Here is a 27,003-nt window from a genome sequence, read left to right as displayed (position 1 = left end):
TGGTTAAAGAGGAACATCACCTTTGTATGCTCAGTACTGACAGCAGTACTTTATCTTTGCAGAGCACAGAATTTTGCAACGGAGTTCATCACAGAGGAAGGGCATCTCCCATCACTACTAAATTTGTTCAGATTAATCCTTGACTCCCATGCAAAATGAAGGACTTTTACCTTCTTTTTTTACTTTCTTAATCCAGCTGTCACCTGGATTTCAGATACTTCATAAATTTAGATTCATTATCAGCATACACAGCATGAACAAAGTTTTTGAGGAAAAAACTACACAAAGTATTTCACTGAAAAACAGAAACCAGAAAACATCAACTAACCTGTCAAGTTCAGTTACCACTTTTATCAATTACGGTATGAAGTGACCTCAAGAGAGTTTAAGCCTGTGAACTCTCATAGAGTCAGTTGGGCATGCTGGCCACTCTGAATTTGATGCTTGTGGTAGGCATCCATAGAATAAGATTTCTGCAACATAGTCTAAAAAAGAAAGAGTGAGCTATTGACAGTGCTTTATTTTTATTTACGCTACTACAAGTAACAGTATTTCCAAATTCATCATAGTATTTTATTCCTCTTTCTGCTTCAGGTGAAAATCATGCCATTTGTGCCCCCAGTTAGACAAAAATGAGACAAAATGTGAGACAAAAACATGTTAATCTGAAATCACAAGTTGCATGGTTTGCTGACGTGACAGCAGTGGTCGAAATGGGTCTGCCCAGCCCTAGAGTCATTCTCATATTTAGGGACAAAAAGCAAGACTAGAGCTAGAAAGAGAAAAAAAATACCTTCCCAGTCCCCAGTAGCCCACAGAGCAGGCACATTCTGAGCCACAAGCACCTTCCCTGAATTTTGTGACTTGTACTTCCATGTAGTTGTCCAGCCTGCAGCCATGTAACAATTTGTTCCCACAATATCATATACATCTCATTTCTGTTTGTCTCGTATCTTAGTATTTCCTCAGCAATTTAAATATTCCTTGAAGTTTAGGAACTGCATCTGGAACTACATCTGCTGTCTACTTTATTTAAAAGACATTAGCAAACTTACTGAGACTTCTTCTATTAGGTATATGTCAAAAATATTTACAAGTTAGACTGTCCTTTAGGACAGAGAATGCAAAAGCAACTTTAGTCATAACCAGTTGGTAACCATATATAGCAGGTGCTACAGGTTAAATTGTATCACACAGCACCAGGTCCAGATGCCTCAAACAATTCCAGGGATGGTGGCTCCACTACTTTGCTGAGCAACCCATTGCAATGCCTGACCACCCAAACAGTGAAAAATATGTTTTCTAATATCTAATCTGAATCTTCCTTGCCTCAGCACATTGGACAGATACGACTGCAACACTGACACATGAAAAACAATGGCTAAGAAGGTAACCAGGAAACAAGAAATGGGTTGAAAACATTTCTTGTACAAGAGCACATGGAATACACTGATATGTAAAGGTGGCAAGCTTATATTCAAGTATTTTAACTATCATCTTCCAGCCGCCTTCTCCGAGAGCAAAATCAGGGATGCTGCGACAGCGGCCCCTGAGGCCGAACGGGGCGGGAGGGAAGGCAGCGCCCCAGTATCCCGGAACAGCCCCGAGACGTCCCAGGCGGCGCGGTGCCGGTCTCGGTGCCGGTCTCGGTCCCGGTCCCGGTCGGCCGGTGACCCCGCGCGGCCCCGCCCCGCGCCGGCCCCGCCCCGCCCCTGAGGGAGGAAGCGCGCGGCGCCGCCCGCACCGCGATGGCGGCGGGCGCAGGAAGGGGCGGGCCGCAGGGCGGGGCCGCGGGTCGCCGCCGGGAGTGCAGCAGCGGCGCGGGGCGGCTGGGGAGAGGGGCGCGCCCGCGGTGCCCGCAGCGCCCAGCGGCGGCCGCGCCACGCGGGGGGCCGTGGGCGCGGCGGGCGGAGGCCGAGCGGCGCCGCGGCCGCTCCTCTCCCCCCTCAGCCCGGCGGATCGGGGTCGCACCGGCCCGGGGGCCGCGAGCGGCTCCGCCCCCTCCGCCTCCGTGCAGGGCCCGCGGCGGCTGCGCGCGGCCCCGCCAGTGCTCGTTCCGCGCCGATGGCGCCGCTCTCGGCGGCGGCGCCTCCGCCTCCCCCCGCGCCGCTTCCTCCCGCCGTCCCCTTCCGCTTCCGGGGTCAGCGCCGCCGCTGCTCGCTGAGCAGCCCCGTCCCGGGGCCCGGCCGGCACCGCCGGCAGCAGCCGCCGCCCCGCCGCCCCCATGGCCACCAACCCCCAGCCCCCGCCGCCCCCGCCGCCGCCCCCTCAGCAGCCGCCGCCGCTGCCGGGGGCCGGGGCCGGCGCGGGGGGCGGCGCGGCCGAGCCCGAGCTGGTCTCCATGATCGTTAACCACCTCAAGAGCCAGGGGCTCTTCGACCAGTTCCGCCGCGACTGCTTGGCCGACGTGGACACCAAGGTGCGGGCGGGCGGGACCGGAGGCTCGGGGGGGGTCCCAGCGGGACCCGGTCGGGGACGGGCCCGGCCCGGGGCAGCGCGCTCGGCCGTGCGGAGCGGCCGCTGGCCCGCGCGGGGCTCCGGCTCCGCTCGCGGCCGGGGGCCGGAGCCGCAGCCCCGTGTTGGGCGGGGAGCGCGGGCTGGCCGGCCGTGCGCGCACGGTCATGCACACCTGGTTCGCGCGGGGTCCGGCGGGGCAGCGTTTAACGCGCTGCCACCGCCGCAGGGCAGCGGCTGCGCCTGCACAGCGCCGGGGGGTCCGACGGGGCTCCCCTGCTGTATCCCTGTATCCTCCCTGTATCCTGGAGGATAACCAGCCACTTACGCGATCCTTCCAGTCCAGCAGCATCTCTTCTGTTGCTTTCTAGCCTGCCTACCAGAATTTGAGACAGCGCGTTGACAACTTTGTTTCCAACCATTTGGCAACTCATACCTGGAGTCCTCATCTCAACAAGAACCAGCTGAGAAATAACATTAGACAGCAGGTTCTCAAGTAAGTGACAGCTCTGGGATTTCTCTGAACATGTCCGTGTACTGTGATTGGTGGCAAAGAGTCTGGGTCCATGTATAGTGGGTTGCTTTCTTCAGAGAAACCTCTGAAGAAGTTGGGTTGTTTTCCCCTCACAGTGTTTAAAATGTAATACTACTGGGGGTAGTAACTTGCCATCAGTATTAGTCAGAATGAGTCTGCAGATGTTCTCTGATCTGATCCAAGTTTATGCAGAGGGGAAACCTCGATTTTGACTTGGGATGTAACCCCCTAGCTAAAGGCTGCCTTTACTTTTTCTTTTAAGGGAGGTGTTAATAAAATTGCAATTATAATTTTAGAGCTAAGGAGAAACATTCCACAGACTAAACTCTGCAAAGTATAAAGCTGAAGTCACAAAACAGAAAAATGGATTTAAATCTAGCTGGACAGAGAAGAGATTTTAAGAACTGATGTTATGTTAAAATTATGTCAGACAGTTTAGCCTGTATTACGTTATTTCATGAAGGTTCCTCCAGTCTTTCTTCTCAAACTTTAAATTCACAAGAAGCATTAGGAAATTTCTTCAAAGTACCACGAGTTTGGCCATTAAATTGGGTCAAACCATGGATTTGGGAACAAACTTGTGCTTGTGCTGTGGTGGTACCATCGGTAACTTGTACTGAGGACTGTTTGGTTTGTAGGGAGGGGAGCAACCGTTCTTTCTTGTTAAAGAAGCAGTGACGACAAGAGGTATCATATGTCCTACAGAAGACTACGGGGGTCTAAAGAGATAAACTTTATAGCTGTGGGTTTTCTTTTCTGTTTTATTTTACTGAAGATTAAATATGTTCTATAAAACTGCAGAACTTGCCACCTTATACTGGGCAGAAAGTAACTTAGGGTAGCGATGAGTGGTTTAGTAGTTATTTATGCCTCATGCCATCTATAATTCATCTCTTTTTTGCTGTGGTAATTGGCAATACAAGGTTTCTCTAAATTTTTTTCCAAAATATGACTTTTGCTGTTAGATAACACTTTTAAGTGTAGCCACCAATGATGTTAACAACTTGTTGTATTACTTCCATGTGCTTGGATTGTTTTGTTTCTTTAGCACATTTTTTCTTACAGGTAAGGCACAGGCTAAATAGCTGTGGGAACGCTCAGAAAATGTTAGAGCTTCATTGGAGTGCATCTAAATGATCATATTTCATTAATATGTTCTTAAAAATTTATTTTTCATACTAATTTTTGTAACTTTGTTCCAGGTCTGGAATGTTGGAATCGGGAATTGACAGAATTATTTCTCAGGTTGTGGACCCAAAGATCAACCACACTTTCAGACCTCAGGTGGAAAAAGCTGTCCATGAATTTTTGGCCACATTGAATCACAAAGAGGAGGCAGGCCCCAGTACGTCTCCAAGTGAGGAGAAAGCAGATGCTTCTGTTACAGTACAAGGTATTCTGCTGTTTCTCTGAGCAGTCTGTTAACAAAAGAATGGGGTTTAAGAGAGCAAAATCAGTGACTAGGTTTTCTGCTACCATAACATTGTTAGTATCAGTATTAGCAAGCTGAGCTCCAGGCAGCATGCCAGAACACTTGTCTCTTACTCTGTGTGTAAAGGTAGAAAACACAAGAGATGTCAGCGCTGTTAGGACCATGACACTCTTTCACTTCTGCTTGAGATTATGAGGGATCAGTTTATTGTGGGAAGAAAAGTTGGTCTCAGTATTAGAGGATCAGATAAGACATAGAACTATAAGAGAAGAATTAGATAACTTTTTTGTCTGGCAGTAGAGACAAAAGAATTATTTAAGAGACAGTTACCTGTGCAGTTGCTGTGTGTCATAAAATTTGGATGGCTAAGGTCCTAATATTACCTGTATCAACTACTAAACACTCCTGCAGGTAATTGTCCATTCTTTCCTATTCTAAGAGACTCCACGGCCATCCATCTATTTGTAACCTTTATTTAAATCCAAGCCTTTTTCCTGTGAGGCCCACTTCCTTTAAAATGGGTTAACAAGCCAGCTGCAGTTCTCAGGTCTAGTCTAGTTAATGCTTAGTCGTCCATCTTCAGAGCTGGTTCTTAAATTATAGAAAAGTGATAAGATATTTCTGATAGTCCTGTTTTTTATGTAGTCAATATGCTGAGTCAATTTTCCATGACATTTATGGAGCTATTAGAGGTGTGAGCTACCAACTTTCTCTTGCAGTGTATATATATATATATATATATATTTGTAGAATATATATTACATACATAGTATTTTAGCCAGAGTCATTGTCCTACTTAGAATGTTGGTAAAGTTGAACAAGGGCTGTGTTCAGATGTCCTTCCCATCGACAGTCCTCACTTTTTCTAGGCAGAGCTCAGGAACAGTGGTGTGTCACAGAGCAAAATTGATCTCTAGTAATCATACGGTGCTTGCTGCAGGAACGCAACATCTTGGAGATTTTTGTTCGGTTCTTTTTTTTTAGCCAAAATCTCTCAAGGCAAAATTAGTTAAATATTTTGGTTAGGTATATGTATTTTGTAGAGAGTGCTTATTCTGTTTCTTTTCACATGCTTAACCTTCTATCAGAACAGAACTATGGAAACTGGGGTGAAGTAAAACTCTGTTCTTTTTTACTATTCAAGGTGTCTCTGCTACAACTCCAAGTGCTAATGTAGCTAGTGATGCAATGTCCATTTTGGAAACAATAACTTCTCTTAATCAAGAAGCAAGTGCTGCCAGGGCTTCAACAGAGACCTCCAATCCCAAGAACAATGACAAAGTTGCAAAAAAACTCTCATCTCAGCAGAGTTTGGATGGTAGCACTGATAAAGAGAGAAATGCAGAGGACTTGCCAGACAAAGAGAAAACTTACGACCTTTCTGGAGAAGGGGCCGAAACACTTGCAAAGAGTCAAGATTTAAATGAGCTTCCCTGCCAAAGTGAAGAAACAAAAAATTCAGCAAGGGATACTAATACGTTTACAAGTAAAGATATTCCACAGGAAAGTGAAGATGTAAAGAGCAAGTTATTGGATAAATCAGACAAGAAACCAGACAGCAGTGAAAGAAGAAAAGAAAAGAAGGAAAAGCTTGACAAGAAATACGATCATTCAAAGAAAAGCGATGATACTACAAAGTCAAAAGAAGAAAAGCAAGCAAAAGAGTCAGAACCAGTGAAACACTTAGTTCCAGAAAAAAATAGCAATAAACATAAAACAACTGAAAGCACTAAAGAAGGTATGGTGTGGGCAGTGCTTTTCCTCTAAATCTGGATAAGGAGTGAGGTTTTCAAGTTAATTCAGGAGTTGAATCAGTATATTTGGAATGTAAGTTTTCTGCTAGTTCTGGCAAACTGGTCTGCTAATGACAATTGGATTTGATCCATCTCTCTTAACTGAGGTACCTGAATTAGGAGTCAGAGGACTTTGATTTCTCGGTTGTGTGATTGGTCATCTTAATCTGGCAAGTTCTCTCAACAATTTCAGTCCTCATTTAAAGTTTATAGTTCTACCTCAGAGGGATTTTTGTTCTGAATAAACTGGAGTTAGCCTGGTTATTTCATTACAGTGTTATAATTTTGTTTCCTTACTTCTAATTCTTAACATAGTTGTGTTTTCAGTGACAAAATTGATGTTTTGGTAGGAAAAGTTTAACAGACTCAGTGTGCTGCCTTACAGCTCTTTGTTTTTACTTTTTTCTTTGCAAGAAAATATGTTGATAGATTCAGATATGGATGTACTCAGTGACATCACGGTCAGCTCTGTCCATACCAGTGACCTTTCTTCTTTTGAAGAGGAGAGTGAAGAGGAGCCTGTAATTTCTGACAGTACTGAAGAGGGGGAGATCACATCAGGTGGTAAAATAATTACACTGTTAACTGTCAATAAGGAGTATGTAATGGTTTTGTTGTGTGTACCATGTTGTACATTTGAGGGTTTGCAATATTGTACCTACCTATGAAAAAGGCTTTGAATGTGAACTGGATAATGTTTGTGCAGTTGCAAAAGACGAGTAGTGGATTTACTTTTTGAATATTTTTATTCATATAATATATTGTATTCTTAACATTGTAAATCTTTTTTATGCTACAGTGTTGCATAGGTGACAAAAGCACTTACTGGTTAATGTCACTGTTCTGTGGGCTTTCTTCCCCTCCCATCTGCCATGAACTTGGAATTACACTGGAGTGCTTTGTGATCCCAGGGTAGTGGTTGTAGCTGACTTTGTAGATCAGATTGTGTTTAGACCTTTAGGATTCAGGAGCTTGGCCACAGTAGGAAGAACAGGAATTAATCTAGCTTTAAAAGTTCAGAAACACAAAGTCGTTACACCGACTGTGTTGTCTTTTTGTGTTCGCCTATGTAGTACAGACTTCAGATTGATTTCTGTAGAAATAAAATTTTCCACTTTATAATGGAGAGTGCCTTAGTACCTGAATGAGTTCTCTCTAGTATGCTCACAGCTTACCTTTTCTGCTCTAAAAATATAATTTAGAAGCACTGAATCACTTGTGTATTCTCTGGCTTTGGTCTTACTTTGAAACATGACAGATTGTGTTCAGTTATGACTAAATATTCATGAAATGAAAGCAAACCTTAAGTACATTTAATGAATATAAATAATTTGTACAGTATTGCACTATTTCTAGTAATACTGATAAAACTGGAATAGGTTTATTTATTTGTACTTAATTAATACTTAGATGTGTGTAACCAAGAGTGTGTTTTGTGTATGTATTTCAGTAAGCCAACTAGTTTTTGTGCACTCAGATACTGTACTGATACTTTTGGTGTGGGGAGAACTAGAATTCAATACATAGCAGAAATTATATTGACTTCTCATGCATAGCTAGCTACTAAATACTATGTGTAAAGGGGCAGTGGGATTAGAGGGAAGAAGGGTAAGCCCAGTTGTTGTGTCCTGGTTTATAAACTGGTCTTGTGTCATGCAATTTTTTGGCTGAATGATGTACACAAATACCTCAATGCAGTGTTGATTTTTTTCATAATCTAGTGATATTTTGATACTAAAAGGATTTAATTTAACTGTTTATGGTTTTAGAGAAAATGGTTTATGGTTTTAGAGTAAAAAATGGATACATTTTGAGTAGCTTTGCCTTCTCAAAAGTTCTGTTGAAAGCGCTGCCATAATTTATCAATATATCTCTACACTCACCAACCTTTCTGTAGATGAAGAGGAGAAAAGCAGTCAAACTAAGACGAAGCTGCATGCAAACGAGCTGGGTGAAGGGAAAGCCAAACCTGTTCGCCATGCTTACGTCCGCAAGCCCTTCCTGTACTCCAAATACTTCAGTGACTCCGATGATGAGCGAACCGTAGAGCAGCGCCGGCAGTCCATTGTGAGTGAGGCTTTTGCTACTGCTCACTTTCTGGCCCCAAAATTTCTTAGAGCAGAAATTCCACTGCTCTTTGGTGGTGGTTTGTGCGTGGGGGAGTCTTCAGTTTCTTCTCCCTTCCAAGTTTTTTTTTTTAACCCTTGTACTACAGTTGCCCTTTCTTCAGGTTTCCATCAATGTGGCATGATCTGCTTTCCAGCACAGCACTTTGCTCTGCTGGTTATACTTTGAAGGCTTCTGGCAGTGAAAGCAAATGACAGTTTTCTATCTCCTTCACCTCTCCCCAAAATACCATGACAGTTTGGATGAAAAAGTAGCCCATAACTACCTGCAGCCTGCCTTCAGCGGGGTTTTTTGGTAGATTAGGCTTGTGAAGGCTACTGCAGGCTACTTCATTACCCCAGCTCTTCACAAATGTAGTCCTTGCTGGCCATGAAATCAGTAGTTTGTAGCAAGTCTGCAGCCGCTGAGAATGGAAACAGAGATTGAAGCGTGTGCACTCTGTTCTGTAGCAGAAGGGCCAGCACAGAGAAAAGGGAGCAGCAGTTATTCTAGATTATCTCTGTTGGCCAGAGACATATATTTATACTTATAATAAATATGTATATATTGTTTGTAGATACAGGTAAAACATACGTTCTTTGAGAAGGTTGCATAGCTTCAGTCTGCAGTGTTGAGCAGCAAGGAAATTCTGGAACTCAGCTAATTTAACTTCACAAAAATATTAGAGGATTCCATTAACTTTTATCTGATTTTGAAGGTGTATGTAGCTTAAGGAAAACTAAAACATAAAGTGTTCTGTTTTCTATGGGGTTTAGACTTATATTTGTAGTCAAAGAATGCTCTTTGACCTAATGATGAATTGTTTTCCTTGGTTTTGTATCTCTAGGCCAAAGAAAAAGAAGAGAGACTCCTCAGAAGACGAATTAACAGAGAGAGACTTGAAGAAAAACGTAAACAGAAGGCTGCAGAAAAGACAAAATCTCTAAAAACTGGAAATCAGAATGCTAAAGGTATGAGAAGAAAAGCTGTGAGTAGCCCACACCACCCTGCTCTCATTTACCCTCTGTAAAAAAAAGACATTCAGCTTTGAATAATGGTCTTACAGGGCTATAGTCATTTCCTTCCCTTAATAACCCAACATCTCAACAGTGATGTAACAGAAAAAAATTATAATGCAAAGAATTAATACAGAATTTCTTCTTCACTTTTTCATATATCCATTACACTGCTTAAGCTTAAATAACACCTAACTGCTGTTCTCTGCTATGCCTTAGTACTCTCTGTACTGCTTTCTGTCATGTTTATAGCTGAAACACTAATATAATGATGTGTATGTATTTCACCATTTATGTATTATTTTAGGAAAAAGTGGCTTGCAATTAGAAGAACCTTCATCAAAAAGTCTAGAGTCAAAAACAACTGGTACCAGTATTAAGGATGTGCTTAAAGAACAGAAATTTTTGGAAAAAAAAGTGGCCCTGAGCAGAAAAAGAAAAAGAGATTCAAGGTATTCTATGTATTTGCTCAAAAGGACTTAATGTTTTGAATAATAATTTTTGCAGATTGGAAAGGTTCTTTTCAACTTTGTACTTAGCCTTATCCATTTAAACAGTTTTTCTTAAAATATTTGCATAATATTGTTACTAATAAGCATGAAATTTTGGCAGAAAAATTACAGCTGATTAAATATATTGCAGCCCAGACTGCAGTAGCAGTCTTTGTGGCTTTTCACAAAATGGTAGTAAAGGCATGAGAATGGAGAGCCTTTACGTGTTTGTGCATCTAATAGGCAAGTCAAGTTGGCTTCATCTTTAGATAGATGTTTCATGTAGATATGTACCTTTGTACATAAGTGTCTACATAGGTAGATATGGGGCAAGGAGAACTTTTACCCATCTTACAGGGACAACAACAGTACTAATGTCATACTAATACCGCTTAAAAGCACTGGTATTCAGGGTGTTTTTGAAGCTGATAGATATGATTTTACAAGAGAAAAAAGCCTGGGTCTATTGGTTAGTCAGAAGTTCGGTGATCATGCTCTATTTCTGTATTTTTAGTGGGCATTTCTCTCTTGCATTCAGCTTTGAATGCAGAAAATTTGCCAAGTAGTGTTAGGCTGGTACCAATTGTTCTTTGTTTAATTGTCCAAATACCTGTTTCAGGCATGCTGAAGATAGCTGCAGAAAGAAAAATGAGCCATCTGAAGAAGATTCTAAAGAAATGCAAAAGACAAATGAGGTAGGTGTCTCTTAAGTATAAATCTTACAATTTTCCTTTTAATTCTGATAGTACTCTTTCATATGTCCACACCAAACTGCATATAATTGCATTTGTTCTCGCTCCTAAGTTTTTCCCTGCCTGTTTCTTCAGTTGTAGTAGTGATCTGACATCACTGTAGTAATGTTTTCTGAATTCCAGTAGCCACTAAAATGTGGTCTGTGTATTCAGTGCTGCTGATGCATGTTGTAGGTGCAGTTTAAGCCCGAATCTGTGAATCATGCTGGCTTTTTAAAAAGAGCAGTGTCTTTTACGTGCAAAGACTTGAGCTTGATCTGTTTTAACTTTTCACTGGAAAGTTAAAGGAAAACTGACTCTGCTCCACCACAAAATGAAAGAAAATTTTTATGGTGAGAATTTTATAAATAACATTGTTTAAATTAAAAAAGGTGGGAGTGGAAGTTCAAGTAGAAGTCTAGATGTATATTTTTTAGGCTTTAGTGTGTTGTTTAGTTTCAGATTTTTAGTTACAGTTTTGTTTTACCAAACAGCATAATACCTATTTAAGGTAGCTTACAGAGTACTTGAAATTGTGATTGTCTATTCAAAAACCTTTTTAAGTCATTTTAGAAAAACTACCTTACAAAGAAAAAATAATAAAGTTCAGACAGCTTAAGGATAACTTCTTCTGCTTTAGATTTTTCCACTATAGCAGATAGCTGAAATGAAAATGGCAGTTTTCATTTCCTGGCTGACTGTATTTTAGATTCATTTTTATTATGATGTTAAGTGGATTCCCTAGCGTATTAAGGTTTTTTTCAAGAATTTATTCTCGCCAGTTCTGTTTGGGCACATAAGTGAGGGAACTGTGTCATGTGTACTTATATATATTAAAAAATCTTTTTTGTAGACCTGTGAAAAAAATTCTTCCAAAGAATTGAAGCACAATCATGGAAAAAATGAAATATGTAAACAACTTAGAAGGCTTTCAGAATGGGGACATTCAGCTGAGGAAAGCAAAAGTGATTCTAAAGCAGAAAAAGAACATAAAAGAAAAACCTCCACTTCTCTTCAGGCTGAAGGAGCTCAGCAGGACAGCGAAACAAAGGATCCAAAAAAACATCTGGATAAAGCAGAAGTCAATACTGAAGAACCACAGAAGCAAAAATCCATATCTAAGAATGAAAAACACCCCAAAAAAGATACTGACACAGAAATTCAACATATGAGAAATTCTGCCAAAAAAGAATCCAAGTCTTACAGAGATAAAAATGAAAAGGAAAGAACTACTTTAGAAGATAAACTTCCTTTAAAGCACAAATATAAAGGAGATGGTATTCACAAGTCAGGTGAAGATGTTGAACTTCATTCATTTGAGCGAAGTTTGAAAGGAGAGGATGGTGGCCAGAAACATAATCAACAAATAAAGGTTTCCTCAGATGACAAATGTGAAAGAAAAAGTAAACACCGAAGTGAACGGAAAGTATCAGTGTCAGGGAAAGATGGAAAAAACCCTTCTGAATCAACCTTAAAAGCTGAAGAATTGCTGCGGAAGGAAAACAAAAAAGACAGACATCTCTCAACAGACAAACCAAGAGCAGAATGCAAGACCAAAAGGTCCTTGAGTGATTCTAAGCCACAGAAGGATTCCCTAAGTGCCTCAAAGCAACCTGGTTCAGCATCACACAGAAGGAGCGAAAGCTACTCGGAAGATAAACATGAAATAGAATCAACTAACTCTGATAGTAATGTAAAACTTGAAGATGGTGTTCATAAAGATAGACGAAGATCTAAGAGCCTTGCAGAAGACAAGATTTTGTTAAAGTCCAAGTCAAAGAGTCATAGTAAACAGTTCAAAGCATCTGAAACAGAATTACAGGCATTAACAAAACAAGACCCTGGACAGAAGCTAGACAAAGATAAGAGCATAGAAGACAATGATTCAGATAAACAGCACAAATCCAGGAATGAAGATAAAGGTTTGGAGGAGAGTGGTGCTGAGTTTCAGCTTGCAAGTGGCCCACAGTCAACTCAGGGATCACAAAAAGACTTTAGTCACAGAGTTAAGTTACATTCTGGAGAAAAAGGGGCTGTAAAAGAGAAATACAGAGGTGATAAAGATTTAAGTAATTCCAAACTAGAAAGAAGGTTCTCTGCTGAAGGTCATAAAAGCAGGAACTTAAAGCACAGCAACAAGGAAATAAAGAAGAAGGAGGAGAGCATCAAATTGGAAGCTAAAGATACTAAAGAAATGGATAGTGGGCATGAAAGATTATCTAATGTCACAATGGCAGTGGATAAAAAACAAAGCAAGAAGGTATCCTGTGAAAATAGGAAAGGCAGTATATCAAACCAAGATTTACTTAAGGAGGGAAAGCAATCAGCTAGCACAACTGAAAGCAGCCAGGTTCCAGCTCCTCAAAAAGCAACTATGAATAATGATGACTTGCATGCTGGTCATGAGGAAGAGCTGAATGAACTTGATTTGAAAAAAACAAAAGCACAGGAAGCATCTAATGTTGATGGAAAAAACATTCACAACTCTCTCCAAGCCACAGATGCCAAGTGTGCAGTAAAACAAAAAGGATCTCGTTCTATTTCAAATAAGGAGTTAAAACACAGCTTGGCAGATCCTGAAGCTTGTGAATCACAGTTTCTGCCTGCAGCTGAAAAAACTGTTGAACAAGAAGATACTTCTAATAAACAAGTTGGTGCCTTAGACCCTTTGTCCAAAAAAGCTTCCATGACTCAAGGTTCCAGTAAACAAGGGGCTTATAAAACAAGTATTGTATATGAAACAAGTGGTAGAACCTTAAAGAATGCATCCAGTAAGGATCAGGCTTCAAAAGATAGCAGAAGACCAAAGAATTTAAAAACTGTGATAAATTCTAATTCAGATGATGTTCCTTTAGCAATTAATTCTTCAAGAGAAGATGCTGCTGATGCAAAGTCCATGGATATGGATATGTCAGATTCTACAGATTCTTCAGGTACCATGTCTAAAGAATGTCACAATTCAGATGGGACTTCCTTATTGAAACATGCTTTCCTTTTGAAGAATGATACAGCACAGGTTGTATACATGGAGCAAGATCATGCAGTGCTGAGTTCTGTCATGAAAGATGATGGTGACAACACCATCGTGGCAAAAAGTGCAGAAAAAGTTAATGAGGTGTCCCAGCCTGATGAACAGGCAGTGGAAGACAGTACAGCTGGGTTATGTAGGCGAGAAGATTACAATGAAGCAGCAAAGTCAGAAGGCTCTCAAAATAGGAAGTTAAAAAGAAAAGAGGAGAGCTTGATGTCTTGCATAACTAAAAATCATGGAGATGTAACAACAAAAGAACTTGCCCCAAGAAGAAAAGGAAGAGAGTGCTTGAACACAGACCCTTCCACAAAGGGAGAAAGAAGCACAAAGATGAATAGTATGGAAAAGAACAAGGTGCATAACACTGACGATATGATCCAGTCTTCCTCTGTTTTAGTGCCTGAAGGAGTTCCTGAGGAAAGTTTCAAAGGCTCTGTTACAGCTGATGGGCAAGAAGGGACTAATGTGGTTGGCATGGAAGACAAAAATGAAAGCAATGCTGTAGGTTCCAGTGCAGGAAGTAGTAAACTTAGTTTGTTGTGTAGCAGCCTACAGAAAACTCCTGCCAGTGTGATAGGAACTAGCACAGAAAAGATCACTGAGAGCACGGCAATGGCAACTAGTACAGGAGGAGAAGGAGCTGAGGGTGCATCACATTCTGAAAAGGACAGTGATGCTACAACCACTTGCTCTGAAGAAAGTGAGGTGACGGTAATCTGCACAAGCATAGAAGCTGATGAAGGTTTCACAACAGGCATATGGGTAAAACGCAGTGAGGGCTGCAGTTTTGTCACAGAAGCAGATATTGGTGACTGTACTGTTGCAGCAGCAGAAGAAGGTGGTGGCAGTGTTGTCACTGAAGGATTAGCAGAAAGTGAAAGCTTCCTAACAAGTACAGAAGGAGAAGAAAATGGTGACTGTACCATGGTTGATGCAGAAGAAGGGGGTAAGGATTCAGTGAAGCCAAGTGGAGTAGAAATTGAAGACAGTGTAAATAGTGCTGGGACGGAAGAAAAAGATGATGCTGTGACTAGTGCAGGCTCCGAAGCAAAGCAAAAGACCTCAGCTTGTGTAGATACAGGCAAATTTGAAAGTTCTGTGTCCTGCTTAGGTGAAATGGAGAGCGATGGAGCTGTAACTAGTGCAGGGACAGAAACAGGTGAAGGGTCAAGCAGTGGTGATAATTCAGGTGAATTTAGGGGCAATGTGACAGCTGGCCAAGTAAAAGACCATGAAGGTACTGTGACTTGCACAGGTGCAGAAGAAAGAGGTCATAACTTCTTCATCTGCTCTGTGACTGGTACAGATACCCAAGGAGAAAACACTATAACTGGTGCATGTGTTGCAGTGGTCACAGACAACAGTGCCACAGCTGGAACTAGTGGTGACAAATCTGAGGATACTGTAAATGGTGAAAGTGCAGTGACCAGCACAGGCATAACCCCAGAAGATGATGCAGAAATTTCAGCAGTCTGCCCAGGGCTAGAAGACAGCAACGAGGGATTTGTAGTTTGTTTGGAAACTGAAAAATGTGAAAGTCTAATGGACAGTACAAGGGCAAAGGAAGAAGCCAGTATCACTACAGTCAGTGTCGGTCTGTGTGATGATGAAGGTTTTGTGACTAGTACAGGCTCAAAAGAAGAGGATGAAGAAGGTGAGGACATTGTGACCAGTACAGGAAGAGGAAATGAAGAAAATGAGCATGCTTCTACTTGTACAGCAGTGGAAAGTGAAAGTGCACTAATTTGTATAGGTGCAGAAGAAGGTGAAAGTTCCATTATCTGCATAGTTGCTGAACAAATGGAGGCTGAGTCAGGAGTGGCTGGCACAGATAAGCTTACTGTTGACAGCATGACAAGTGCAGAGAAAGAAGCTAATTGTGGCACAGACTGCAGAAGTGATAAAGGCATTGTTGAAAGCAGCGTGATCAGTGTAAGTGCTGCAGATGAGGGTGCCTTAGCTGCACAGACAGGAAAGCATGAAGGTACCCTGCTTCCCTCAGATGCTGGGGAATGTGAGGGTCCCATGACTAGTGCTATGGCTGTGCAAGATAAGGCACAGTTTGCTGCTGAAGACAAACATGAGAATGCCATGACTTTCTTTGACAGCAGAGGACTTGATGCCTCTGTAAGTAGTGCAGTTCCAAAGAAGGATGAGACTTCTCTTACTCCTGCTGACAGAGAAGTAAAGGTAAAAGGTGATGTCATCTCTACCAGCACAGTGGAAGATGCTCCTTTACATTCAGCCACAGATGCTGAAGAAGGTCCACTTGCTGTTGCAAGAGTAAATGAAAGCGGGGAAAACTCTGTCATCTTAATAGATGCTGAAGACACAGTGCCTATGTCCAGCACAGCTACAGAGTTTAAAGAGTGTGTGAATACTTCCAGCAGTAAGCAGGAGAAAGATGAGTGCGCTATGATTTCCACCAGTATTGTGGAGGAATTTGAGGCTCCTATGTCAAGTGCAGCTATTGAATATGATGGTCAGCTCCCCTCTGTGAAAACAGAAGAAATAAATGAGAATACTATGGTTTCTGTTGATATGGAGGTTTATGAGGTTCCCATGCCTAGTGAATCCAGCACGGGAGGAGATGATAATGGTGATGATGGAAGTCACCCAACTGCTAGTGGGAAGGAAGAAAAGGATGAGTGTGCTATGATTTCCACAAGTGTTGTGGAAGAACAAGTAATCCTAATGTCAGGTGAAGTCACAGAAGAGGTGATTCAACATATCTCAGACACAGAGTCAAAGAATGAAACATTAATGATCTCTACAAGTACAGCAGAATGTTTTGAAGCTCCTATGTCTAGTGTAGCTGTGCAAGATGAAAACAAACTCACTGCTTCAGAAACAGAAGGAAGATACGAAACTGCTATGATCACTACAAGCATGACAGAAGAGTGTGAGATAGTCTTGATCAGTGCAGCACCACAAGCTGAAAGTCAGCTCATCGTAGCAGGAGATGAAGGTGCCGTTCTATCTCCAAATGCATCAGAGGAATGTAGGGTGGTGGAGACCACTGCAACTGCAGATGAACAGTTTGGACTAACCGCTTTCAATGCAGATGGCAAAAGCAAAGGTTCTGTGATTTTTGTAGGCGAATGTGGAGCTCCTGTGCTGAGAGTTGCAACTGACAATGAAGATCAACACACTGCTTCAAATATAGAAGATAAGGAGGAGGGGGCACTGATCACTCTGAGCACAATGGAAGAATGTGATAGTCTCTTCACCTTCACAGTCATAGAAGAAAGTCAGCTTCCTGCTGAGAGCACAGAAGTGAAAGACAAAAGTGAAGAAATTTTTAATACTGCTAACCAGATTGAATGCATCCTTTCAACCACAGGTCCAGAAAAAAGCGAGAATTCTTTGCTTGTTATTGGTAGAGAGAGCGAGACACATGAGAGTGGGGTGAGGACAGAATCAGCAGCATCTCAGGCCACAGTAGACAGTGAAATCACAGAAACAGATGAAAATGCAGTGAACATCATGAGTGTCGATGAGGCCCTTTGCGTGGAGATTAGTACGGAGGCTGCTGAGAGTCCTTCCCCAGAGGCAGGGGAGGACGAAGAGCAAGCAGAAGATGTTTTGCATGAGGACGTTACATCGGAACTCTCCAGTACAATTTCAGAAGCAGCAAAAGAGAGTGAAGCTGTAAAGAATGTAAAATATAAATTAAATTCAAATGTACTTGTAGAAAGTGACTTACCTGAAATAAGGACTTCCCTGCCTAAGACACAGGCTCTTTCCTTAGCTTCTGCAAATGAAGTGACTGTAAACACCAACCATGGTGAAGTAACAACAGAAGCAGAACTAGGGAAGAAAAGGGACCTCACTTCGTTGCATGTAGAAAAGCTATATGACAGTGATGACAAAACCAGCTTGGTCAAAACAGGTGATACTGGCACTGAAGTTACTTTTCAGAAAAGTAATGCAACCTTTAATTCAGGTGAGGATTTTTTTTTTTTTAATTCTTCAGTTCATAAGTTGTCATGAACAGATGCATTTTACCATAATAGTTAGGAATAACTTGTACTGTTCAAATATACCTCACTTCTTCGTTAGTTGCAGAATGGCTGTTAATACACTTAAGAATTGGTGACAAATAAATAAGTACATGATTCTGGGCAAACAAGACCAACTGAGCACAATTACCTGAGTTGTGCTGGAAAACAAATATTAGAGTGCAAGAAATTACTAAAATACATTGACTTAAAGTTGTCAGCCAATATATACAGTTATTTGCAAGGAGTTATTTGTTATTGTGGAAGTACACATGGGTTTTTGTATTAATGTGTTACGAAATTCAAAAAGTTTTTTTGGAAAAAAGAGGATGCATTTCATTTTGACATATGTTCATCATTTAAGAAAGGTAACTTCATAATAATTTTGAAGGTTGAGATTGGCCGTTCTTAATCATAACTGTAGATTTTCTCTGGGTTGTGGGCATGTTCAGATTCACTATATTGCATTTAATTTTGTCTTAGGAATACACTTGTAATGGTTCTTCTTTGTGTTACAAAGGAATCAGCCAGTTATCCTAAATAAGTATTTTAAGTGAGCAATAGATGTCTATTTGAAATAGAAAATGATAGGATATGGCATTAAGGATATCATACTCTATATCCAGATCTATTTTTCTATGCTAACATTTAAAGTGAATCTGCATGGTTACTGGTTCCTAAAACACAGTGTAATGAACATCCTACTATTTTTAACCTTGCATCTCTTTAACCCTCCCAAGTAGCTGAAGTACCAGTTTTTTTGAACATTAATGAATTGTGTAGATGCTGCAGTGAAGTCAAGGTTGTGGCTTCATTATAAATTTTGGAGAAATTAAACTGTAGAAAAATCTGTTTATGCCACAGGAAGTGGAATGATGCTGGTCAAGTACTATTTTTTAAATCTTTTCCTTCTCATGTCTGTCTTTGCTATAATTTTACAAAATCTATATATATAATGTGTATTTAGGTCCAGTTTATTAAAAGCTGGCTTTATTCTCCAGTTTTATTGACATTTGGGTTAAGAGAGCGGTCTCTGCAGATTTTGGGATTTTAGGAATTTTTCTAGGAAAGATGCTGGTTTAGTAAGCTTGAAAAATGTTATTTGCTGTTTATACAAGAGGCAAATGAGCCATGAAAGTGTAAAATACTGCACAGTAAAGTATTCCTCTCTTGGTGCTTGCCTCACTCCTTGTTGTCCATTGATGTAGCTTTTATAAATGATAATGGTTTGTATTCTGTGGACTGCAACCATAATTTAATCACTTTGCATGCATCGTTGGTGAATTATCATGTTGTAACTATTTCTTTTTGTTTAGGAAAAGCTGTCTAAACAGGGTTCTGAAATAGGTTTCCAAAAGAGCTGTAAAACTCATGTGACTGTTTTTAAGATGTTATAAGCATGCAGTTGTTCCCCTGGGGTATGAAATGGGAAGGGAGTTTTTGATTTTCTGAAACTCTGTTGATGCCAACAGGAGCTACTGAGTTTTCAGTCTCTTTAGAAATTGAGCATTTTCAGTGGTAATGGTTCTAGAGCTGACAGATTTAGACCTAATTGTCACTTAAAGCAAAATATGTCCTTAGTATTAGCTCTTAGCTCTGCATTTATTAATACAGAGGTAGATTGCTGTTTGGAATTTGATCTAAGAAATCTGTTGCTGATTTCTTTTTGAAGGAAAAACAAGAAGTAAAAAACAAAGTTAGAATTCATAAATAAGCAAGAAAAAAAAAGCCAAAGTCAGAATTCATAAGTAAGCTGTGGTACATACTAATACCCCATATTTTCCAACCCTTTTGTATTTAAGGACAACATAGCAGTACTTGTGTTCTTGCAGATGCCAGGTGTGGGTTTTATGGAGATGGTTTGCTGTAAACAGACTGGCTATTGTTTCTGTTATCCAAGGGAAGGGTTTAAATTTATGTGCCATATTCATGAGGTAGTACTCGGAAATAATCATTCTACTGTAGAATGAGATAAATGCATAATGTATTCTGATAATTTTAACATATTTGTATTTTATTAGGCAATAATGCAGCCTTACCAAAGTTGACAGAAGAACTAGAAAGTACCTTGAGAACTGACAAGGTATTTATATTATTTTGAACATTTTTAGTGCACTGTTTCTTGCTTATTCATACATCTTGCTAGGGTTTCTTCCTGGACCTTTTGATTTTTGTGCAGCAAAAATGGAGATTTAAAAATTTAAACTTGAGAACTTACGAAAGAGTAATTTTTCAGATTATTCAGCTGTAGTTTTCTGTGCAACTGGCTTTTAAATTATGGGCTGTCCATGTTATTCTGTGTTAGGAATAATTCCCTCCTTCAGCCATACTCCTTCCGTGATTGAGACATTGAAGCTTGTTTTTTTTAAAATAGGTTATACTGTGTGCATGTTGCTTGATAGTGCCTGCAAAATAGTCACCCACACCCCAGCTCTTGGAGCTGGCAAATGTTGGTTTATTCCTTTGAACCAGTAAACAAACCTACACTGCTGTTCATTGTGTTGCAGCACTTCCTGGCCAGTCTTCAGAGTCACACATGCGTGTGTGTGAGCGGCACTTGCTGCTGCTGTGTTCTGATAACTACAGCCCCTTATCTGCTGTCACAGAAGAGTGGGGCACCCTGGGTAATCCGGGGTGTTTGGGCTCATGGTCACCTATAGCTTGTGTAAGACCAAACCTGGCTCTGTGTGTCTGGGCTGTGTTCCATCGTAGGCAGGGTTTCACATGGTTTAATTCCTCTTTCAGATGCGGGAGGGCATTCAGATGCAGGAGGGCACTCGGAGCCTGCCAGGCTCTGAGAATAAGTTTTTGAGGGAGAACATGCTTCAGAGATTCAAGCATCTGTGAAAGGGTGGACTTCAGGAGAGTGGAAGTCAGCTTCAGTCTGGTGGGAATTATTGATAATTCCACCTGCAAACAGCTGCACTGTTTACCAGCATAACATGGTTCTAGAGTCAGTATAGCCATAATGTAGAAGTGTAGCTGAGTTTACAGTGTTCAGATCAGACTTAATACACTTAACTCCATATACCATTATTTGTGCTATGTTAAGTTTGAGCTGATCTCCAACTTCCTTTTTTTTTTTCTTTAAAAAAAGCAAACATTAAAAAATCTGCCTGAAACACAGGTTGAAGGGAGATCATTGTACCTTGTTATGCATAGCAGATCCTTTTTTTCCTCGTACAGATGAACAGGCTTTCTAGGCTGTTGCTTTTATTTGCAACTCAGAGTAGGTGTTGCACCTTGAATTCCCGAGATCTGCTTTTTTAAGCTAATCTCTGGTACTATTGTTAACTCTAAGGTCAAATCTCAATACTGTACTGTTGAACTTAGCTCTGACTGTTCCTTCTTAATATATGTACTGATGTCTTAATAGTAATAAGAAAGCTTTTGAAGACTTTTATAGCTCGTGATAAGACAATGTTCATCATGACATGCCGGAGTGGAGTGAGACATACTTGTTCTGAATATCTGCAATATTTGTTTATTTTGATTTTATGCTTAGTCACAACAGCCTGAAAGTGCAAGAAGTGAAGAAGAATGTGTGGATCTTCAGACTAAAGAATTGCAAAAAGGTGATTTTTATGCTTGATAACAGTTTGGTTTCATGCTGAAGGGACTAATACTTATGATGGGAGGATTGCAGATTTGTTATATATGGCATATAAAGGAATTGAAGAAAGCCTTCATAAATCTTTAACTCTTGTCTAGGAGTTCAGGGGGCCTTGAATTTGGTTTGTGGGAAAGGAGGGTCAGACTTTTCTTCCAAGATGATATGATGAAAGTAGGAAAGGATTTTAAAATTTGAGATTTAAAAAAAAAAAAAAAGTCGACTGCTAATATTCTACTTAAAATCAATAAATAAAGAAAAACATTTGTCCAGGAAAGATAGAGAAACTTTCCCAAGGAATGGCTTTGTTCCCTATAGGTTTAGAACATCCTGGTTTTAGAGTGCTGTGACAGGCTGTGTGAGGATATGAAAATAGTAAGTACTATAGGACAAGTCACAGAGACTTTACAGAAAATTTCTGTTGTTTTTTTTTTCTTCTTACTCTCCAGAAGATTAACATAGTTGTGGCCATTCACTCAAATTTGAAGAGCAGGTATAAGTAGGTAATCGTCTATGTTAGAAACCTCAATTAGTCAACTTGGATCTGTGCTCAGTGATTTCCACATACTGAAACTAATCTTCAGTAGGACCAAAACTGAAAAGGAATCCATTCTTCCCAAACCCAAATTATGCATTGTGATTGTTTGACTTTCCTGTTAAAGCTGAAACAAACGACTGCTTTGTGCCTATTTTGATGGATTTTGTGCTCCAGATGTGTTACAAAGATGTTTACAGCACTACCAGATGAGAGCTAATCCTCAATTATTGGAATAGCAAGCAAAACTAAAATGAATCCCAAGAGGTACCAGTTACTGCTGCTTATATTGTCCAGGGAGGTTAAAGAGGCATTTCCTCTAACAGAAAGTTGCAGCTGAAGGCCTACATGCTATGAAGGGACATACTGTTAAGCTCACTTCTAAATTTTTAGACATATCAAATAGAAAACAAAAACAGCAGTAAGGTGTGAGCATTGGTATAAAACTTCGGAATTCTTTTTTTATTCTCAGGGTAGGTCAGATTCATATACCTGGTTATAGAGTGGTATATATGCAGCTGAGTGATAAGAGACATGCTCTGCTCACAAGAAAGCAAATGTAAACCCTGAGAACTGGTCAGAAGAATGTAGACTTCAGAACAGCAGATGTAAAATCTGAACAGGTTATTTTGTACTGTGAGGTTTCTTTGAAGTGCCTTTAAAACTCTACCACTTCCCATCACTCGGTCACCCAGACAGACAGTACTTAAAATTTTAAATGTGCAGATTGCACTAGCTGAGATAATCTTGTTTCTTGTAAAATGTTTAACAAAAGTCCATTTGTTGTGTAAATCATGTTGGATATGACATACTGAAGACCGATGCTTTGTAGATCTTGGTAGAGAGTTTTTTTCTCCCCCACAATAATCTCTTATATGTATATATGCATGCATATATACATACAGCTCAACATACGTAAAAGGAAGTTGTTTAAAAGACAAATGTGTGTCCTGTCATGAGTATGAACAGCAGACACAGTAGTTTAGTAGTCCAAGATTCTTTGGAATGTAAACAAATCATTGCTGTTTGAGTGGGTAGGAACTAGCTCTTAATTTGACACTGCTTTAAAAATTGAAAGATGCTCAGTTCAGCAGTATAGCTGTGGAAGAATCGTTGCTAAAACATGGAGATACAAGAAACAAGCTACAAAATACATTAAACTCTATGCCGAAGAAAAAGTGGGTTTATTTGATTTTAGGTTTATGTTTTTGCTCTAGCTGAAGGGAAAGTTGCTTGGAATGTTTTAGCAGCTTTTTTTGATAAAGGTATTAATTTGATACTTTTATGAATCAGATTTTAAGAACACTTGATAGAGCAGCTTCTTTATAATTCTCTTTGTGTATTGAAAGTTACAGAATTCTTTCAAAACTCCCGACCGCTCATCAACTCTCATAATTATTCTCCCTATTTTTGTGATATGGAAGGCTGAGGCTGTACTTCATCAGAGTATAGTGGAGTTTAGCAACTGGACAATTTCCTTATGTGCATTCTATCAGCTACAGGTCTCAGAAGTACAATTATGCAAACTTTAGTTCTCTGGAAGTATAATGTAGCTTAATCACATTCCACTTCATCCCATGATCCAGAATCTAAGATTGTGATGGATGAAATTCTGATTCAAATGCTACAACTATATTTGAAATGTCAACGTTGCCATAAATTTGAAAGGTGACGGTTCCCTTCATTGCCTGTATTTCAGCCATAAAGTGAATCTCAGTTATCCTGTGCTGAGGAATTCATATTATTGTTTTGTTTTGTGGGTATATTGTTAAAGAGAAGATTGGATGTCTCTTACTTCTGACATTGAAAGTAAGTTTTATGTAGTTTCAGGTTCTTTGGAATCCTTTCAGGGAGGTGAAGTAGAGGATACTGTGATACTTTTGCGTTTGCTTAAGTTAAAATTGTGTTAAAATTATTTTTAATAGATATGCTGCAGAGGAATATTCCTTTAGAAAGAGAAACTTCTCATGTAAGTACTGGTTTTTTAATTTATTCTTTAAATCTGTGCTGCTTTTCTCATACTTGAATTTACTTCTATTTACATTAAATATTCTCTAAAGGAAAATATTATTTTTGTATATGCAGAGACTATGTTTATTGAGACTGTGCAGCTGTGTAGGTTGATGTCTAATTATTCTTTCAAATCTACCAGTAAATAAATCTTGCATTGTTATTCCATAGTCTATAACTATTTCAAGACTGTTAACTGGCAGAAAAGAGAAGTTTGACTGATCTCCATGAGATTAGTGGGAAAAAAAAAGGGGGGGGGGATTATTTTTGGAGGTTTTGATCACAATTAGAAACCTATTTTAATGCAGTCTGCTGTCTTTCACAAGAATTTATAAGAGGGATAACTGGAAAACTTGCAAATGTAAAGTGTATCTTTAGGAGCAAAAAAAAAAAGGCATTTAATACAGGTAGCAGGCTGAAATTGTGTTTATGGTTAATTAAACTGGGGCAGTAAATTTTTACTGTATTGAAATGCTGGTTGGCCACATTTCTGATGCTGATGAGATAATTCTGTTGTTCCTGCATGTAGGAGAATGCTCTTTAAATCCAGAAATATCCTGTGTGATTTACTGTGATAAAGTACTTTTAAAACATGTAGTAGGGTGCTTAATTCTGAGACTTTCTAAAGTGAAAATATCAGTCAAAAATTCGGAAAATACGGCAGTTTTGAAGTTTTTTTGATCGTACTGTACTATCGTAGGAGTGTTACTTGAGTTCTAGGAATAAATTCCTTTGTAATGGCTGCTTTCCATTTTAATGTATGTTGTGCTTGGAAGTAGCAAGTAGGGAGAAGTTTCTCCCTTCTGTGTTTATAAACTTCATGGAAAAAAATAAGTTGTCTTTCTTTGTGTTTTGTGTCTAGGTGGAAAACTTGGCTACCCAGATAACTGAAGAACATAGATCTAGAGGAATTCAATGTAAATCTCCAGAAACAATCGATGAAAAAAAATGTAAGTGATACAGAAGTACAGGAATTTGTGCAAAGCTTTTCTGTGGCAAAACCATGTTCTACTGTGTCCAGGCCATAAAATGGTATTTTTGAGAAAAGAATAGAATTGGGGAAATTCCAAACTCCAAAGCAATTTATATTCCTGAAACAGTTTCTGATATTTCAGTTAATATATTTGGTAAAAATATTGCAACAAATTTAATTACTGCAAAGAGCATTATAGTTGTTTTTTAAATCATAGGTGAGGAAACATTTTTTGTTTACTTTGTAAAATAATTACTAATGTTATCCTTCAAAAATAAAATATTAGGAAGCTGATCATCAGGAAAATCTAAACTTTGTGGGGATGCATGCTTCATTTTCTTAGGTAGAAAAAAATAAATTTTAGTGTAGCCTTTTATTTGTCTGGAGCAAAAAGTGAAAAGGAATATAGTCTGTTGAAGGGCATAAACATTTCTAAATTAAATTTAGATGCAGTTAGCATTAAAATAAGTTTGGCATTTTGTTGATATAGTAATTACAAGACTGACAGTGTAACATCTCTTTGAGCTCTGGATTCAACTTTTTATGTCTTTTCAGCATCAGAACAATTTAGAAAAATTTAGTATCATTAATAATAGCATTTTTTCATAAGAACTTTTATTCTTCTTCTAAGAATTGTGATCTGATCAAGTGAGTGATCAAAAGTCATGCATTCATTAGTGTCCCACATGGCGTTAATTGCTTTCCCTGTCTCTGGATGAGTTGAAATTGAGGTTGGTGTTCTATTTCTTGATGTGTTACTTAGCAAATTTCAATTTTGAGCTTATCTTTAAAAACAAACAAGCTAACAAAATAAACCACACTTGTAACATACAAGAAACATGTAATTCTTTTCTGTTACTGTGTGGTCTTCCCTTTTCAAAGAGTGGTTAGAATAACTTTCTGTTCATCTTTTTGGTAGTAAGAGGCTGCTTTTCAGACTTTTGAATCTCAGTATAAAGAGATTCTGGTTTTATACCAGTGAGCTGGTATAAAAGTGACATGAAAATATGACAGATGCAAAAGGCACTTTTTTAACACTTCAATTGTCACTTGCTTTTGCAGACAACCAGCAGATTGCTCAGGATGTGCTAAAAGATGATGAACAAAGTCAGTGTTCCAAAAGGAAACCTGGTAACGTCAAGGTATTTTCAAGAACTTGTATGTTCTGCAGTTGTAAATAAGATGAAAATTTTAATCATAATTTCTTTAGCAGTTTATTTTAAGAGTTGTTTGTGTAATTAGGCTACTTTTGCATTGTCTTGAGTACAGAAGAACTGACTAGCAGATGGTACTTTTCAGTGGGGATGACAGTTAAAAAAAAAGTCAGGGGTCTGTGTTGACTCTTTGAGGTGTGGAAGACTGAGAGGACTGAGTTGCACAACAGTTGGGAGCTTGGGATCTGATGGAATATTGTTGGATGCCAGCTCTCCAGTCAGTTCAGTGTCTACATGGGCATACAGATCTGAGCTCTTCGGGAGGGTATATTGCACTTTACCTGGGTTCTGCTAAATCAAAACAGGAATTAGGACAAGATAGATGTTCTTTTTAGGAGTTTTTAAGAGTTTTAAAGTTTTTAAGAGACAGTACAAAACCTTGATGAGTAAAATAACTACTGCAGTATCAGGGTGGGGTGTTCTTTTAGTGTAACTGGCAATGATTTTTAATGTGTAGTAAAGCATCTTTCCTCTCTTGTTTCAAAATAATGCAGGAAGTTATTTCAGGTGATGCAGCAGAAGTGTCCAAAGAAATTGATGTAACACAAACACCTCCTAGAAGTACTGCGGAAGAAAAAGGTAATTAAACTGCCCATTATGGCACATTTTCTGAACCCATATTGAATGTTCATTTCTTTTCATTTGAATGATTTTTGAGAGAAAGTGGGAGCTTGATCCCAGCAAATACACTTGCATATACTCTCTGGTTGATTTCTGCTCTGTTACTGCTACCAAATAATGCATTAATCTCAGTTTCTTTAACAATGAGAAAAGTTTTGATGTTTTAGCTGTTACCACCCATTCGCTCCATTATTGCTTCAGTTTGTATCTTGGGTAGAAAAGCTAATGGGAAATAAACAGGTAGGTGGGGAAAATAGAACAATCAGCATTGTGTGATAAGAACATCTACCTCTGACTGCAAGCAAGGGGTGTCCTCCATAAAAATCCATGACATAACCATCAAATTAGTTTTGTTTCTTTCTGTAAACAACCAGAAAAGAGTGCAAGTTGCACTGTTGTAATTTATTTAATTGCACTAAAATAAATAATAAAAGATGGCGTGTCCACATA

The 27,003-nt window shown here is 39.5% G+C and overlaps 1 protein-coding gene across 1 annotated transcript in view; it reads left to right on the top strand.

The window, feature by feature from the left end:
* The first annotated feature begins 2,191 nt into the window (after positions 1-2,191).
* BOD1L1 (biorientation of chromosomes in cell division 1 like 1) overlaps positions 2,192-27,003 on the top strand; it is a 36,903-nt gene continuing 12,091 nt past the window's right edge. The window contains exons 1-16 of the mRNA XM_038135313.1: positions 2,192-2,419; positions 2,826-2,950; positions 4,192-4,382; positions 5,566-6,159; positions 6,629-6,775; positions 8,112-8,281; positions 9,168-9,291; positions 9,644-9,788; positions 10,447-10,522; positions 11,412-17,535; positions 19,612-19,673; positions 21,096-21,165; positions 23,661-23,704; positions 24,608-24,695; positions 25,781-25,860; positions 26,427-26,511. Coding sequence (XP_037991241.1) covers positions 2,225-2,419; positions 2,826-2,950; positions 4,192-4,382; positions 5,566-6,159; positions 6,629-6,775; positions 8,112-8,281; positions 9,168-9,291; positions 9,644-9,788; positions 10,447-10,522; positions 11,412-17,535; positions 19,612-19,673; positions 21,096-21,165; positions 23,661-23,704; positions 24,608-24,695; positions 25,781-25,860; positions 26,427-26,511 — 8,320 coding nt within the window. The 5' untranslated portion in view covers positions 2,192-2,224. The remainder of the gene's footprint in view (positions 2,420-2,825; positions 2,951-4,191; positions 4,383-5,565; positions 6,160-6,628; positions 6,776-8,111; positions 8,282-9,167; positions 9,292-9,643; positions 9,789-10,446; positions 10,523-11,411; positions 17,536-19,611; positions 19,674-21,095; positions 21,166-23,660; positions 23,705-24,607; positions 24,696-25,780; positions 25,861-26,426; positions 26,512-27,003) is intronic.

Source organism: Motacilla alba, chromosome 4 (assembly GCF_015832195.1).
Source record: "Motacilla alba alba isolate MOTALB_02 chromosome 4, Motacilla_alba_V1.0_pri, whole genome shotgun sequence".
Classification (NCBI taxonomy): Eukaryota; Metazoa; Chordata; class Aves; order Passeriformes; family Motacillidae; genus Motacilla; species Motacilla alba.
Note: the sequence above shows the minus strand (reverse complement) of the source record. Positions and strands in the feature narration are given on the sequence as shown.